The following is a 17846-nucleotide window of genomic DNA, read 5'->3' on the forward strand; positions in this document are numbered from 1 at the left end:
TATATAACCAACTCTCTTTGTTGTTGTTTTAATGAACTGGCAGATATAACCAACTCTTTTTGTTGTTTTATTGAACAGTCAGATATAACCAATTGTCTTTGTTATTTTTTTTAATGAACTGGCATATATAACCAACTCTCTTTGTTATTTTGATGAACTGGCAGATAAACCAACTGTCTTTGTTGTTGTTTTAATCAACATGATATGAGCAATTGTCTTTGTTGTTATAATGGACTGTCAAAAGTGCTGACCTTCAACTTAATTACCAATTATGCATAGCCAGGTAAAATACGCAAATACAATTTTCAATTATGTGTTGGAAAATAATTGTTGAGTACCAGTTACACATTGAAAAATAATTGTTGCATACCAATTATGCATAACCAGGTAAAATGCGTATAGAAAATTTCCAATTATATGTTGCAAAACAATTGTTTCATACCAGTTACTCATTGAAAAATAGTTGCTGCATACCAATTATGCATATGAAATGTTAGATGCACAAAAGGGTTAAAATGTGTGTACGGAATATATTGATCAAAATTGCTTGTGTAATGAAAAAGACATAAGGCAGTATATACCTTAATAAGCAAATTCAATGGCATATACTTAGGTGAGGAAAATGACTGAAAGACCCACATATTTGAAAGCAGTAGGTAATGGAAAATGAAATACCCACTGAACATTCAAAATACCTACTCCAAAAATACAGTAGGTACAGTACCGACATGAACTAAATCTTATCTGGAGCTCCCTGGTTGTGAAGGACTGGTGGGGACGCAGGATTACCAAAGGCCATGAAGAGTTTAACCCTGTTCTTGCTATGATTCCTAGGCAGCAAGGAAGCCCTTGGAGTCGGACCATGGTGACCCCTTCACGCTGCTGAATGCAGCAGATGAATGGATACAGGTACTCATTTCTTACACCTACACAGATTTTGACCATAGGAGACAAGCTAATTTAGCATATGTATCCATTTGTGCAAATTTGAAAGCTTAAGGACATAAGACTCAGCATGTATGTCTGTTTTCTGTTTCTGTGAATGGAACTCATGAGCCTTTCTGTAATTTATGTTGAAACACCAATGCAAACATTGCATTGAGCTGATTTCTATTGATAAGTTGGACTCTTTTGTTTTGGATATTATGTTGTTTTCATGACAAGTTGAACAGCCTGAAAATGCTTGTTTGTAGACCTTAGACTGAAAGCTGTCTTTTGTTTGTGGTGCAGTTGTATATTTTTTGTCACCTGAACTTTTGCAGGGGTTGTTGGGGTGTGGGTGTGGGTCTTTCCAGTTTTTACCTCTTAACAATCCTTTACAACCTTAATATGCTGACATGCTATTGTGGTAACTGTTAACAGGTAAAGGCTGAGGGACGAGGAACCAAGAAGTGGTGTCAGAGACGAGGTCTTGAGGAACAGAGGTTTTATGAGATGAACAAACTAAAGCGACAGTTTCGGGAACTCCTGAGGGTAAGTAAGGATAGATCTTCTGACTGATATGTCATTAGGTCATGTGGAAACTAAAACAAATTGTTTCCTCCAAATATGGAGCAAGATATAGAGTATTAAAGTTGTGTGAGAACAGGAGTCTGGTGCTCATATTTAAGGACCATGGGCTGTTGGATGAAGTTAAGGAAGAAGAGCGCTACTATACCAGTGAGGAACGACGACAGCGTCATGGGGAGAGGAAGCGTCTGGGGCAGTTGAAGAGAGAACAGAATAATGAGTCCAAGAAGAGGAAAGTTCTCAAGTTCACTGAGGATGTAGGTAGACATACAAAATGATAAATTAACCCTTGATAAAGGGAGCATTTCCCAGTCTAAGAAAACTCAGGCTCAGTCTTATTCATTACTCTGCTTATACTTGTAACAAACCCTAGTAGAAGGGTTTTTCAATTGACCAATCAGAACACAGCTTACCAAATTTGCAAAGGTTGACATTCACACATAATGTTTGAACTTTTACCTTGACTAGGTTTGTACATGAACAGTTCTGAATGCTACTTTCCGTTAATGCACATGAAACATGGCACTACAGTAAGCAAAAACATTGGTGAAAACTGCATTTTTGTCAATACACAAGGATGTTTGCTCATGGAAATATTAGCTAATGGTACCCATGTCAAGAGAAAGCCCCAATCTATATACTGCAGGTCAAACACCTGTGTTTTATGGATTTATGTTTTGTGGAGAGATCAGCGTCAGTGACTGAGGAATTTTTGTTAGTCCCACCAAACCCTGAACAGTAGCTGTTGTCTCGCATTTGATTGGATGGTCTTAAATTGCTCAAAGGTTTGCTGATGCGACCGCTGATTAGGGTTTGTAGACTCAGTGTAGCAGTGTAACGAATAATATTGAGGCTAAGTTTACTTACAATGAAGTATTTCCCACATTGTCTTCAGCAAACGTCTTGGCACATTACTGGAACAATAATTGTTTTAGGATTTAGGATTTTGCCACCTCAGAAATAAAAATGATATTGTGTTACCAGGGTGTTACAGTAGGCAAAACAGATAATTTAATGAAGTGAAGTTACAGAGGACAGTAGGGATCAGTTCCGGAACAAGAATGTAATGAGCTGCTGTGATTCAGGACTACCAGCTGAGTGATGGGGATGAAGATGACAAGGGCGATGACATCAAGGATCTTGAATTCCGGCTGTCACATGACCTTAATCAGCTACAGGTGAGTTAGAGGGACATGGAGGATGGGTAGGGGCAGTTGCAAGGTAAGGGGAGGATATTTTGGGGATATGGGAGGATATGAGAGATATGTAGGGACGGAGTTGTTTATGTGAATATGAAGTCATTTTCAGTGCTAATTGTTTTGTTCAAATCAAGAAGTAACATAAGGTTTTTGTACAGAGCAACCATATGTACAACTTTAACGTCACCCTGCTTTTGCCCCTCACCGATGAGTCAAAGCGTGTAACCTTGTTCTTTACCACCAACAGGAGACAGCAAACAAGACCCGGAGCTTCAATCTTCGTGATATCAACTTGCTCAAGGTGATCCTGTGCAGTGGGCTGTACCCCCAGGTGGCGCTAGCTGATGATTGCAACTCCTACAAGGGTGACTCTGAGCAGGCTTTCCATACAAAGGTTTCTGCCTACTCTGTACATGTCATATATTTATCTTACTGTTTCCCTGGGATTGTTTTTTTCACGTGAATCAACTTCACCACCAAATTCAAGTATTATGTAGTCTATACATTTAGTTTATTGTTACTAATGTGAAAAGTAATTTGATTAAAACTGATATAAAGGTTTTACATGCTTTACTGCATTGTACATGTTATACATATATCGTCCTTGAGACAGGAATGATGTCGCACTTAGCTTCAGGGCAACTTTTATTCCCAAATTGTCTTCAGCAAACTTCTTTGCACATTACTGAAACAATAATTGTTTTAGGATTTAGGATTTTGCCACCTCAGAAATCAAAATGATAGTATGTTACCAAGGTGTTACAGTAGGCAAAACCGATAATTAAGATAAGATTACATGCTTTACTGCATTGTACATGTTATACAGATATCGTCCTTGAGACTGGAATGATGTCGCACTTAGCTTCAGGGCAACTTTTAGTTATTTCTGACCAATGAGATGAAAGCTGACCTTCATGTTACAACACAAACATGCATTCCTTGATGGTGCATGGTGTGTTGCTATGAATGTCTTCATCATTATCATGTTTTTAAGTGGTGTCCAATACTGAAGCATTGCTGCCGAAAGAAACAACAGGTGCTTGTTATAGAATAATTAACAGTAATATACATGGTCACAATGACTTTCATGGAGTGATCTTTCAGCAGCTCCATGTGATACAGGCCTCTAGCTCTGGAGCTTGTCCTTGGTTCTGGATATTATTCTCTTTCATGTGATTTGATGACTCACCAGTAGTAGAGGATTCTGTGAGATTTAGAATGGTAGAATGACATTTCTGATGTGGCAACAGCACAGGCCAGTATTCATGACATATGTCAACATGTTTACTTCAGAACAAGGCTTTCATCCTCCTGCATCCAACAAGTGTATTCGCCAGCAAACCCGAGGTGTTGCGACCAAGTGATATCAAGGACAACAAGACCACCCCCAGTGAGCTAAGGGGTCGACTGAGCAGCAAACATGAGGTTCTTGCATTTGTGTAAGTTACCATAGTGATAAGGGTGGAGAATTTCTTCTTGCCATTTAGAACATCAAACAAGTGAGAATAAACACTCCGTCATATTTCAAATAATTTGTCTTGCCAACAGTTCTGTCCTGGAAACCAACAAGCCTTACCTGATCAACACGATGCGGGTACCAGCGCTGCAGACCATCACCCTCTTCTCCAACTGCATTGATGCTAATGCCGACTGCACCAGGTAGGTGGCCAATCTTGCATCTAGCTACTTCACCAGTGCCTGTAAAGTCGGGTCAGAATGGCAGTGATGGTGTTGTGTGATAACTGGCTGGAGGCCTCTCAGTGATGTCAACATGGCAGATGGTGTTGTGTCTTTCAGGTTGGTTTGTGATGACTGGCTGGAGATTTCCAAGTGATGGCAACATGACAGTGATGGTGTTGTGTCTTTCAGGTTGGTGTGTGACGGTTGGCTGGAGATCCGGTTCCCTGATGCAGAGTCTGCTGATAGTGTCATATCCAGCATCTTACATCTCCGAGCCACATGGCTGAACTTACTTCGAGTACGTCTGGAAGGTATGATATGAGTTGTTTCACTGCCTGTGAGGTTGAATTGGGCATGGAGCACCCACAGCTGGTTGAATGTCTCTCTGTTAGCCTTACAGACCTCTCAACCATGACCATTATTGTCTTTTCACCCCCCAAAACGTATTTTGTGTCTATTTAAATTGTCTCTGTCTGTGCATCAATGCACATTTGTCTCTTCTGGAGTGGGTCATGTGCCCAATGTGTGTGAGCTGTGTTTGGGCTTCTCCCTTGGGGCCCGAAAGAGGAGCGGGGCCAACTTCCTCTTTCATAAAGAAAAACTAAGTCTTCTGCCCCTACGTTGTAGCCCTCTTCTTCTCAGTCTAGCCATGGTTTTGACATGTCACTCATTAGGCAGTCGTTTCAGCAGCATGTGGACTCTGTGAAGTCACACATCCATGAGTCGATTGGAGGTCTCCGGCAGGAGTTCCTCACTCACTCTGGGCGGGGGACGGAGAGTCTGGGGATGGGATCGCCGAGCTCTGCTTGGTCCGCTAGCCTGGAGGCGACTGATCCCTTGTCTTTGGCTTCGGGTCCGGACGGCTCGGCTACCCTGTAGAGGGAGGGTTCACTCCCAGTCCCTCTCTCCGAACTGGCCCAGGGTCTGTTGAGGATTCCTGGGGTTCCGGTCCCTGCACCACCCCTCCCCACAAGAGTGGAGAACTCGGTTATGTCCGAGCTTCCTCCTGCATCTCCTGCATCTGCTGTGGGTCCTTTTTCCGAGAGGATCCGGACTGGGGCTCGGGATCAGAGATCGAGACTATGCACGTTGGGGAAGTTGAGGAGTCTGAGAGGGCTTTATCCTTTTCCTCAGCCTTGGTGGAGGTGCGTCAGCGTATCGCACAAGGTATTCCCCATGCTGCAGTCCTGACTAGCCACCCAGACTCGGCTGAGTTCTGCCTGCCGAGCGAGGCGTTTGCTCCTAGGCAACCCTCGCAGATGAAGCTCTGCATTCTCCCTTCTTTGTTGCGGGATGTGATGGATCTCCTTCTATTTGGTACTCACCTCCACTTTGATTTGCCAGAGCTTGTTCAGCATTACCAGCTGAGGGACGATTCGATTTTCCTGGTACTGCGACGTCTTTTAAAGACTCATAGGCCTTGTTGGACAACTGCGGGTTTCTCGCTCCCGCGCTCCCAGGTCTAGCTCACAGCAGCCTTTTCAGACTTTTCAGCCTTTTCGTGGTTGCACAGGGTCTGCCCCGACCCCCCTGTTAGACAAGCTGACTGTTCCCGTGGGGCAGTCCCTGTCACTTCTAGAGTGGGTGGTCGCCTCTCCCTCTTCCTTCCGGAATGGAAGAAGGCAACGCGAAATCCTTGGGTGCTGTCCATCTTTTGTGTTGGCCATGTACCACTGTGAAAGTGAGGCCCGTCTGAGTTTATCGGCATACAACCCACTCCGGTGCTGTCCTGTCCGATCAAGGTGAGTATTTTGTGAGACGTGTCTCAGGCTTTGCTGGACAAGTCCGCAATAGTGTGTGTACCACTGGGCGAGGAACAGGCGGGATTTAACTCCACGTACTTCCTCATTTCGAAGAAGGACGGCAGGTTCCGTCCCATTCTTAACCTCAAGGGGGTGAACCGCATGATAGAAGTTCCATCCTTCAAGATGGAGACTATTTGCTCTGTGATTTCCGCTGTTCAGCCCGGCGATTGTCTTACGTTGATTGACCTCAAGGATGCGTATCTTCATGTGTCAATATACACCCCTCGTTCAAGCAGTTCCTTCGGTTCTCTTATAACTGGGTGTGTTACCAGTTCACAGTGCTCCCCTTCGGCCCCAAGACTTGGTCTTTCTTGGGGTGAGGTTCACAACACATCACTACCTAGTGTCTCTGCTGCCCGACCGGGTCAGCAGTGTGCAGGAGATGGTGTCTTCCTTCCTCGCACAGCCGCAAGCACCTGCACAAACTTGGCTTCATCTCTTGGGTCATATGGCAGCAGCAGTCTCTGTCGTATGGCAGGCGCGGTTGAGGATGCACCCCATACAGCAAGCTGTGACTAGTCTGTGGGCTCAGTGAGAGGATTTGGAGAAGTGTGCAACAGTTCCCAGGTTGCTGTCTCCTCACCTTCAGTGGTGGACCGATGTCGGGAATCTCTCCAAGGGGGTGCGTTTGGAGCTCCCAATGCCAGCTCTTACAGTTCAAACCGATGCGTCCCTCTGGGGCTGGGGATGTTCTGGGCAGTCGGTTGGCGTCTGGATGCTGATCTGAAGCCGAAGCCAGTCTTCACATCAATGTCTTAGAACTGAGAGCTGTACGGTTGGTTTTCGAGTGCTTTCTGGATCATGTCAGGGGCCAGGTGGTTCGTCTTCAGTTGGACAGCCATATGGACATGACGTACATCCTGAAGCAAGGCGGCACAGTGTCCCGAGCGCTCATCTGGAAGACATGGGATATCCTCCTCTGGTGCAATCAGTTGATCTCCCAGGGCTGGAGAACGTGCAAGCAGACACTCTCTCTCACCAGATCCTGACCCCGCATGAGTGGATGCTAGATTTGCGGGTATTCAGAGTTATCTCCCAGTCATACGGATCATTCCTGGTAGATGCGACACCTTCCTGCTGGATTGAATGGGACAGGTTCTGTGGGCGTTTCCGCCACTTCCCCTGATTCCCCGTGTCCTCTCGCAGCTGTCCACTCAGCCAGCTCGGCTGCTTGTGCTTCTGGCACCTCTTTGGCCGTCACAGAGCTGGTAATTCTCAGGTTTCTGGCTCAGCCTCCTGTTCTATTACCTTTACGACCGGACATTCCCTCTCAGAATCAATATGAGGATAGGTGGTCCCGCTATGCACGCAGGTGTACAGATAGGGGAAGTGCAGATCCCTTTTCTTCGGATTTAGTTCGAGTATTGGAGTTTTTGCAAGCTCGTTTGGAAGAAGGCTTGGTGGTTTTGACCATTCGTGGCTACTCCACCACTATTTCCACTTTCCACACTCCTATCGATCATGCTCTTCTGTAGCAGCACCCTCTTGTGCAGCATTTTTTAGCTGGCATGGATCTGGTTTGACCTGCTATAAGGCCTCCCAGCCCACCTTGGGATTTGTCAGTCATACTTGATTGGCTGTCTGGTCCTACTTTCTCATGTCTATCGGCTATTTCCAGCTGTTAACATGGAAGGCCATATTTCTGGTGGCGGTAACAACTGCGAGAAGGGTTGGTGATTTACATGCCATGTCAGTAGACCCGGTGCTGACTGTGTTTCATCCAGACCGTGTCAGTATTCGCCTCCTGGATTCTTACCATCCGAAGGTCGATCATGCTTTCCATGTGACAGCTCCCATGGAACTTCCTACTCTCACCCAGCCTTCTACATCAGGGACCTCTGCATTGTGCACTCACCCTTTGGATGTCCGTAAGACCCTCAAAGTCTATATCGAACGAATACAAGGGATCCGTACGGGTACCCATCTGTTCAGCTGTTATGGTGGTGGGAAGGGTTGGTTGCCAGCTAGTAAACAGACCCTATCCTGCTGGCTAGCTTTGGTCATCTGTGCTGCTTATCGGGCTAAGGGATTGAAGGCTCACTGGGTCAGGGCAGTCGCTGCTTCCAAGGCATTCGCATTGGTACTGCCCATTGAAGAGATGCTCTGTGGCTATTTGGAGCAGGCCTAACACATTTATTAAGCATTACCAGCTTGATACGCACTCACATGATAGAGTGCACTTTGGTTCTCTCCAGTGGACAGTAACCTGCCACCCCGGCTGAGTGAGTCTTGGTTAATTAACAGTTGACGCTGCTGTTAATGCGTATTAGTGCTATGTCTCCACTGTTGACGTGCCCCACGACTGTTGATCTAGTACGATCTGTTGTCAGCTATAGGTTGGGTTTTCCCCATTATGGTGCTCTCTATAGAAATCACAATGTAGGCGGGGTTATGTTCGCACTTTTTACAGAGCTTCACATCATGCTTAGCTCTGAGGTCGGTTATCGGTGCGGGTACTCCTGTAGGTTCCCATAATGCCTCTTGCGGAAACTTTGCGAGATCACAGCTGAGCATTTTTTGTGTAAGTTAATTTTTCATAATTACAATCGCTCTGAGTTGCTATAATTCCATACTGTACCAGAATTCCCTCCTCCCTAGCCTCCAGCCTTTTGGAGTTTGAGTTTATACATATATGTACCCCAAGGACGATCTCTGTGAAAAAGAATTAGACAAACCTGTAGGGGTTTCCAATTCTTTGAAGAGAATCGTCCTTGGGGTAGGGCCACCTGCCTCCCCGCAGTTCTGTTCACTGCTTTATTCAGCAGAAGGAATGATGATACAGGCTTGGATGCTTACTTGGTTGCCGGCGCATGTGCGGCAGAGGGGTGACTCCACGTGGTGATGGGCCATATAATGAACAAAAAAGACTTTTTGTTTATTGTACAATATTTTATTAGAACATTGATACAACTGTCACATGGCATTTTCCCGCAGCAGAAAATGCATATATGTACCCCGAGGACGATTCTCTTCAAAGAATTGGAAACCTCTACAGGTTTGTCTAAATATTTTTTCACCAGACTTGGCACATAGGTAGATCTGGTGGTGTACTGGTGTCTTTTGATAGGCTTGGATTTCTGAATAAAATGTTTTGCATTTCCATGGCAAACATTTTGGCTTCAACTGAAATTGGTGTTGGTGCTCATTTCTGGAGCAGAAACTTTAAAAACCTTTCAGTACTTTCCTTCCTCTTTACATGGCAAAACATTTAGCACAATCATAACTTTTAGACATATTCATGAAGAGCATTTTGTCATTACAGGGGATATTAATGACTTTGTCTTCTTGTTAAATGTTCTGAACTATTAGACTTGTGTGATAAAGACTTTATGACTGTTTGTGAGAAAAGAAATACAGTATTCACATTTTGCAATGATGGTTTCTATGATAATTTCAATATTTCATATTTGAAAAGTATTTATTTGACATCGGACATTTGTCAAGCATCAAATCATTTTGTTTGATTCCATTTTATTCACTAAAATATTTTTTTTTATTTGATTTCTTTGTGCCATTTAATATGGATTGCTCAAAGAGAAAATACATAAGTGAACCTCAGTATTGTTCTGTTTTGTTTTGGATTTATAGTGGACAGTTATTTCAAGTGTAGAGTGTGTATGTGTATACATGTTTTACTTCTGTAAAAAGCTTCCTACTCTTGATAAGAAGTTTTCAATGTTTAAAGATTGTATACAATGCATTTTTGTTATTTTGAACGAGGGGTTCAGACAGGAAGGGATAAATTCAGACCATTTTTTATCTGTTTTACTAAATAAGGTCAGTTCAATTAGTAAAGTGAAATAAGAAATGATCAGTTGAAGTTCAGTTGAGTTCAGACAAATGACTGGCATTGCTTCTTCCACAGACACGATGAGCATGGTGGATGACCAGAGGAAGATGAGCACCAGAGCCCGGCGCCTGGAACAGCTCCTCGCTCGTAAACTGGCTGAGTTCCTAGACAGTAAGGTCACATACTCAATACGACGGATAATGGCTGCCGAACAGCAGCACCTGTATGTAGGGATGAGTACAGGTACGTTCCAGGTGTCCTTAGTTCTGCATTGTAACTCAGTATTGGTGTGTCACCTCTCATTCCAATAATGCCTTCCTGGAGTTCCCCACTGTGATATTGCTGGAATATTGCTAAAGGAAGTGTGAAACTCATTCACTCACTCACTCACTCATCAAAGAGGTTTTTATGTGCACAGAATATACCTTTCAGAAATTTCTGGAAAAGGGGTATTTTTGTAGTTAAATATTATTTTTCCTTATCCTGACTCATGCATATTTGCTTATATCCTCCCTCTATGTCAAGATAGTGGAACACTTGAAATCCCTTAAAGTTCCCTTCTTTTGAATTGGACATACAGTCACACTTAGAAAGCCTCCCTGTTTCCTGCCGCATTGGTCACATGACCAGCCCTGTTTGTCACTCTCTCCTCCACCCACCGACAAGACGGTTGGAGTCAACTCGAGTCCCTATACAGTGTTTAATATTGGTATAGAGCTTTGGTCATTAATTATCATTACGATTTGAAATTTTGGATAAATTTATGTATTTTTCACATTGTTGAACATGTATTTCATCGTTGTGCAAGGTTACGTTTTCTCTGACAAAATGCTGATCCAAATGTAAGTTATGTCTGTGTGAAGCTGTTCCATATTGTTATGTCCTACTTGCATGGTTACTTGTTCTTCCAGTGTTCACTGGAGAATTTAAGAATTTTGTTTGTATTTGTTTACTATTCAAATATGTGATAAAAATTTTTATACAGGCTCTCTCAAGTCATGTCTGGCAATTCGATTCGTATTCCGTCTGGTATCTATGTGCTAGTGTCTGCTGATATTCAGGTTTATAGTGAATCCCCTGGGATGCTGTTGGGATAGCATGGAGACAAGGTTCTAGTCCCAGAAGAGGTTGTCTTCAGAACTGGTGTCATCTCAACCAAAGAGTTGAAGTCATCTGTGTCCTCCAAGACTAGTCTTCAACTACTAGATACTACTAGATCATTGCTGAAACAACGCATCAGCTCTTCTGTGTAGTTCTTCAGCGATGATATCATCCCTCCCGACGCATCTCGACTCCTACTACCTGTGGTACAGAGCTTCACATTGAATCAGCACAACATGCAGCATCTACTAGATCTTCATCTACTGAATCTACTGAATCTACTGAATCTACAACAGGGAATCTTCAGAGAGTCTTCTTTTTACACAAACATCTACACTCGACACGACGGATGCTTCTGCAAATCTACATCAACTATAGCATTTGAACAACTATCACAGTCACCTTGTGTGATGATTCAGCAACAGGTCTGTCAGGTGAAGAAGATCTTCACCATCAACTGTATCATCTCTATGCAGTTCAGAGGATGCATGCGGCATGAGGCATCGTCATCATTCGTCATCTGTGTCAGATGTGGTCTCCACGCGTAGGCCTGCATAGAAGCATTCACTGAATGATTACCACTCCAGGAATGCATGCAGAGATGAAGATCACTCTATCATTCGGCGCAGGGACGACGTTAAATGAACCCTTTTGGACCACTCGCAAATGCATTTGCAGAAGAATAGAGATGACTCATGGGAGAGTCATCGGCTTGCATCTTGGATTACGATTGGGCTAGACCTCACTTCACCATCGAAGGAGCCCTATGACACCCCCCACCTGCAATATGAAGAAGGACCAACCATTCATCTTCAAGCAACCATTCATCTTCTGGCACTAACATCAAGTTGTGCACCAGCAGCAAGGAATTCAATTAGATTATTGTGACACATCATGAAATGCGGCTATTACAGTTAATCTGTGCCAACATGGGGCAGTGGGGTAATTGAAGAACACTGTCACAATGACAAGGAGGACAGACTACCTGCATCAGTATTAAGCAACGCAAGATTTTGCGCTTCTACTCAGTCATCTATACACGTGCTCACTTGTGTATCTAAGAGACAAGCCCAAATGCTAATTGGGGAATCACTGACTGCACAAGATTTCACAATGAGCATTTATGTGATCTTGTGATCTTGATTTTCTAATGGTATGCTCTTCTACATGATGATTTGAGAGTAATTTCCCTTGACCAAGCTTTCGAAAGTCGTTGATTAAACATTGTATCTTTGAATATCAGTGTGTCTTGTTGTTGGCCAGAAACCTCAAACCAGAGCTTGTAATGGAGTGAAAAATGGGGTTTTTAAGATTAAAAACAGTCCTGACTTGGAATCAGCTTGTAGTGCTTATGAAATGTAATAGACAATACCAGCATTGTCAAAAATATGGTTAATGCAAACAAATGTCCCAGGATTGTATTCAATTACGAGAAAAGATAATCAATCGCTTGATCGTTTAGTCATTGCGATTAATCTTTCATTATTTTAATTAATCGGACCACCACTAATGTTAGTGTGGTGTCAACCAAATCATACAGATATTGGCTCTGATAATTAGAGCTGGTGTTCCTAGCATTATACGTGATGATAATTTAGTTCCAAGGCATCAAGTACTGTCTCAGTAGTGGCTGTAAATTATATGTGATGATAGTTTAGTTCCAAGGCATCAAGTACTCTCTCAATGGCTGTAAATCAATACACGATGATACTTTAGTTTCAATGCATCAAGTACTCTCTCAATAATGGCTGTAAATTAAAATGTGATGATAATTCGGTTCCAAGGCATCAAGTACTCTTTCAATAATGGCTGTAAAGTAATATGTGATGATAATTTAGTTCCAAGGCATCAAGTACTCTATTTGTAAAAACAAATAAATGTTTGTCTCCTAATTTAGCTGTTTGTCTCCTAATTTAGCTGTTTGTCTACTAATTTAGCTGTTTGTCTACTAATTTAGCTGTTTGTCTCCTAATTTAGCTGTCCATGCAGAAGTATTACAAAGTGGTACTAAGGACCACAGGTTACTAGATTCCTATGAAGTGTTCAGACTACACATTATCTGGAACAGGAGTTTCATGTTTCTGTTTCAGAAGGTCAAGATAATGAGAAGTCAGTTAAAGGAGGAACACAAGTCAATTCCTATTTAACGGTTGGCTGGTGAGTAGTACCAGTGCATGAAATATGCCAAAGACACAGCCAGACATCAGGGCTGGTAACTTAAAAAATGTTAATTACCACCCAAGAAAAGATTTTACCAGACCAGACACCAAGATATGGTGAATTTAGCTGTTAATTTAGACCTACTGTCAGAAATCTAACCAGTCAAGCCTTATTTCATACACTTACAGCAGTGGGGTTGAATAACATGTAATTGTTGTTTGACAAGTAGTACTATTGGTGAAGTTAAATTATAGTTGTAGTAGTGTTGTGATTGGTTCTTATGTAAGCTGTTGAAATAGGATTGATTCTCTACCTTCAATAGAGTGCCAGCAAAAACTATTTTATGCAGCTGCTGCCAGGAGCCATAGCTTCATTGATTCTCTGTATCAATTGTCAGGAGAAAAGTAGAAAAGGTTTGTTAGAATTTCCTGGCTGCTAATTTATTTCATGTTTGCAGCCTCCTTGATGATACCTCAGCCAGTGTGTGGGAAGAATACACATCACACATGCAGAAAGTGTGGGAATGCCCACGATGTCACGTGAGCCTGATTGTGTCTGTGGTGGAACGCCTCCAGCATCAGATGGAGTGTCAGAGTGGTGATAAGCCTTGTAAGCTTTTGTCTACAATTTTGAAATCATCAGTATACAATTACACCATAACTGTATACACTAGTATTTGATAGAAACATTGGAAACACCAACCCTCCATTTTCTTCCCACAGAGCTTACTTGTCATATCTTCCTACAAACCTGTTCTAGTACGTCTCTTTCATGGTACATGTCTTCAGGATGTATGATTGGTTGCAATCAGATTGAGTTGTGCAATCAGCGATGTTGTTTCAAAACTGATCATTTGTTAGGCCTAGGTAATCCCTAGTAATCCCTAGAACACCAGGAATAGTTCATCATGTAGTACCCATGTGGGGCACTGAAGCAGGACCCTGTTTGTGAAGAGTAACCACCTAAACCGCAAGGCTACCTCACCACACCAGGTTGCATCAGTTGTAAGCTCTGTGTATGCATTGTACTATCATGTGTAGAGACAGTTTGATGATTGAGTTCATGATGGCCTTAAGTTGAAGTTATTCTGCATATGGGAATATTTGTATGTGATTGATTTCCTCTTTAATTGATGGGTCTTTGACTTTGTCTTCTGTTTTGAGTGTTATGGCAGTTAGAGGGATGATATAGTTACTTGATGTTATCACCCACTCATAGCATAAATATACAAGTATAAACTGTTTCCAGTATGCCCGACCCAGATTTGATGTACCACCAGTTTGTCTGACCCAGATTTGATGTACCACCAGGTTGTCTGACCCAGATTTGATGTACCACCAGTTTGTCTGACCCAGATTTGATGTTCCACCAGTTTGTCTGACCCAGTCTTCATGTGCTATGTTAACAGGCTCCCAGTCAATAATATAGATTAATGTTACAGTTGTTGGTTCTGGTATGTTCACAATCCCTTGCCTGGTCATCTAGAGTCAAGTAGAGAAATGTCAAAGGAGTAATGTGATGATTCTGGTGCGATACGTTTAACCACATTAATGAAAGATGCATATCGTGTAATGAGGCAGGAAGTAATGTAGCTTCATCCTGATTCACATATTAGGTATGTTCAGAAAGTATGGAGCTGCTGCAGTATTCCCCTTGCCACAAAGACAACCACAACAGATGGACAGAGAAAAACATTGCTTCCATGATCCTCTACTATAGGAAAGTTATATATACAAGAACATGTTGATTTCCAAAGTGAAATGATAATTTATGTCAAAAATAAGTTTACTAGACACTTCAATTTGATAACAACAAACAACAAAGATATTATATACAAATAACAATTGTACTATATTATTTAACAGGTTTAAAAGGAAAATAAATTTGATCAAAATGGCAGCATACAATAGAGAGTATTGTAAATGACACTACAGCTACATTGGCAGTACACAATAGAGAGGGCTGTAGCTGGCAAAAAAGGGAAATTTGCATTTTTGGCCAGTACCTGCTTTTCTGGTTCTCAATGCTTGAATTGATTTCAGCTGTTTATTTAACATATTTACTGACACTGTATACTTTTACCTGTTTTCTTCTGGGATCCAGAAGCTCTGCCAACTCTCCTGGCTGTTATGTACAGGTAGTATGACACTTCTGTTTCAGTATCTAAAGATGAGGAGGCTGCAGAACGTGAATCAGAGCGAGCCTCACAGCTCAACCCTCTGAGAAAGTCCTACTTCTGCCCAGAGTGTGACGAGCAGCTCTCCCTGACTGCTACAGAAATCCTCAAACACAAGAAATCACACAAAGTATGAGAACTGTCATTGGATTGTCCAACAAGTGTACTTTGAATGTGACAGAGATGCAAGTGTGTTTGTCTCTGTTCAAGATAGCAGTCATTTAGAGTGTTCAAATGACAGTTTGAACTGGATCCCAATTCAAAATGGCTGCCCCTACATGGATTCCTGGTTAGCATCTGCCCACAGTGACCATGTGCTCGGTGACAACACAGGTTGAAGGATCTGTAAGGCCAAATTCATTACAGATCACATTGTAAACAATGCACTTCATCTTGAGAAATTTGCTTTTAGTTCACAACAACAAAAAAAGTGTCAATGATTAAGGCAAGGTCAAATGCCACTGTCATTCAGGAATTGAAGTCATTGTTTGTGCTGTGTCTACAGCAGACTATTCTGACTATCTGTAGCTGTGATACTGTTTGTAACTGTATATAGATAAACATTTCACTTACAATTTGAAATTTTGTTATGCCGGCAATTAGACTTCAAGTGGATACGAATGTCTGTTTATGCTGACATCGATCTCTCTGTTTTGAGTTGTTCTGCAAGTGAGGATGGGCATATTGATGTTGTTTGCGTAAGTGCCAGGTAATATTACTTGAATGTTTAATGAGTCAGACATGTGAAGAGGATTATTAACATTTAAACTTGCAGTTACTACCCAGTAGTCCTACCGATCATTAGATTTTGCTCATACTTGTATCTGGTGATCAAAATGTTTAGGGCACATGGTGACAGTTGAATTGCCCAAACTACAAAATGCCCCAGTACACTTGGTCAGACTGACCAGTATTTTGGGTCAAATTGCCCAGGGCTTGGTGAAATTGCTCCTTGGGCAATTTGACCCCAAATCCGGAGCAATTTGAACAAATGTGCTGGGGCATTTGTAGCTGGCACAATTCGACTGTTGCCTGTGACAGCAGTACTTACTGTTTACGCTGCTGGAATATAATGATGCACAGACCTCCTACCAATATTGTAGAGGAATACTTAGGCACAAGTATTCAGTACAAAGTCTTCTTGTAAGCAAAATGAGATCGAGATGTCGTCTTTGTCACCATCTTATCAATAAAAGTGTGCACCAGTCATCATTCCCGTAAGTATATTTGAACCAAGTCCACGGACTCCTAATTTGAGATACCCATATGATTCCCATCTCGATATTTTGTGGAGATTTGGGTTTTATAAGGAAAAATTAGCTCATAACGTATTTAACGAAAGTGACCCTTGAGCACCTTGAATTAAATCCTCGTATTTACAGAAAATTCTCATCCCTCTCTTTTAACACCTCAGGTACATTGGCAGAACACAATAGCGAGGATTGTAAATGACACATCTGGCACAATGGCAGTACACAATAGAGAGGATTGTAAATAACACTACCGGTACAGTGTCAGTACACAATAGAGAGGACTGTAAATTCCGATTCCAGTCTTTTGGCAAACCCCTTCCTCCTCCATACACACAGACTTATACATACACAATCCCCACGAGTGATGTGTTACTTATGCACCTAAATTAACTGTATGATCTAGTGAACGTGTATTTGAAGCAAAGGCTGCCATTGAAAGCACAAGGGCCACCTACTGAGTTATGCCTCGCTGCTAAATGTTTTTTGGGCCTAGTCCTTTACATGAGGGCTTTGGAGCAGTTTTTTGCAAGCCAGATTCACAATGCTAACTTCCAGCTTAATTGTCGTCCTGATATGTCGTCTCTGTCAACTACCATCGATTTGACACACAAGATGATCATATTTCGTTTTATCGAGTCCTAATTCTTTTATAACACTACCGTATCCAAGGAATATCATAAATTGAATAGTTGTAATTGAGACTTTATCAACTACAAGATTAAGTATTCAAATATCCACAGCAAAGTTCATGGAGGTCTGACTAAAAACAAACAGAGGCTCGTTTTACAAGATGCAGGATTGTACTTGGCATTTACCAGTAGGAAAGCACACGTCTTCCACCGCATGGTGCATGATCAATAAGAACTGGTAGTCTCGGATAGGTTCTCTCCTCCCTTTTTTGCCTTTTGATTCACTCTGAATTATTTGGTCGTGGGTATTTCACTGTAACGTCATGCAGTGATTCGTAGCAGTTATTGTGACACTGATTGTTACATTTGCTGTTGCGGCTTTAAGAGTATAATGTGACTTATTTCGTCAATGTTAGCGGCAACTCTTGGTGTCAGACCTTTAACAATAAGGGTAGATGATTTATTAATCAACCGGTTTAAGTAGACGCGTGGAACTCTCACGGTGTTCATATCAGCAGACGACGACGACCAAAGCAGACGAATC

General features: G+C 42.2%; 1 protein-coding gene across 1 annotated transcript in view; it reads left to right on the forward strand.

Annotated features, from left to right (window-relative positions):
- LOC137278602 (probable ATP-dependent RNA helicase DHX34) overlaps positions 1–15995 on the forward strand; it is a 49732-nt gene extending 33737 nt beyond the window's left edge. The window contains exons 18-29 of the mRNA XM_067811066.1: positions 835–909; positions 1363–1473; positions 1611–1766; positions 2595–2687; positions 2956–3102; positions 4002–4147; positions 4257–4367; positions 4578–4699; positions 10059–10226; positions 13175–13241; positions 13702–13853; positions 15405–15995. Of these exons, the coding sequence (XP_067667167.1) occupies positions 835–909; positions 1363–1473; positions 1611–1766; positions 2595–2687; positions 2956–3102; positions 4002–4147; positions 4257–4367; positions 4578–4699; positions 10059–10226; positions 13175–13241; positions 13702–13853; positions 15405–15556 (1500 nt within the window). The 3' untranslated portion in view covers positions 15557–15995. The remainder of the gene's footprint in view (positions 1–834; positions 910–1362; positions 1474–1610; positions 1767–2594; positions 2688–2955; positions 3103–4001; positions 4148–4256; positions 4368–4577; positions 4700–10058; positions 10227–13174; positions 13242–13701; positions 13854–15404) is intronic.
- Positions 15996–17846: the final 1851 nt, after the last annotated feature.

The sequence above is a fragment of the Haliotis asinina genome, chromosome 3, assembly GCF_037392515.1.
Source record: "Haliotis asinina isolate JCU_RB_2024 chromosome 3, JCU_Hal_asi_v2, whole genome shotgun sequence".
Lineage (NCBI taxonomy): Eukaryota > Metazoa > Mollusca > Gastropoda > Lepetellida > Haliotidae > Haliotis > Haliotis asinina.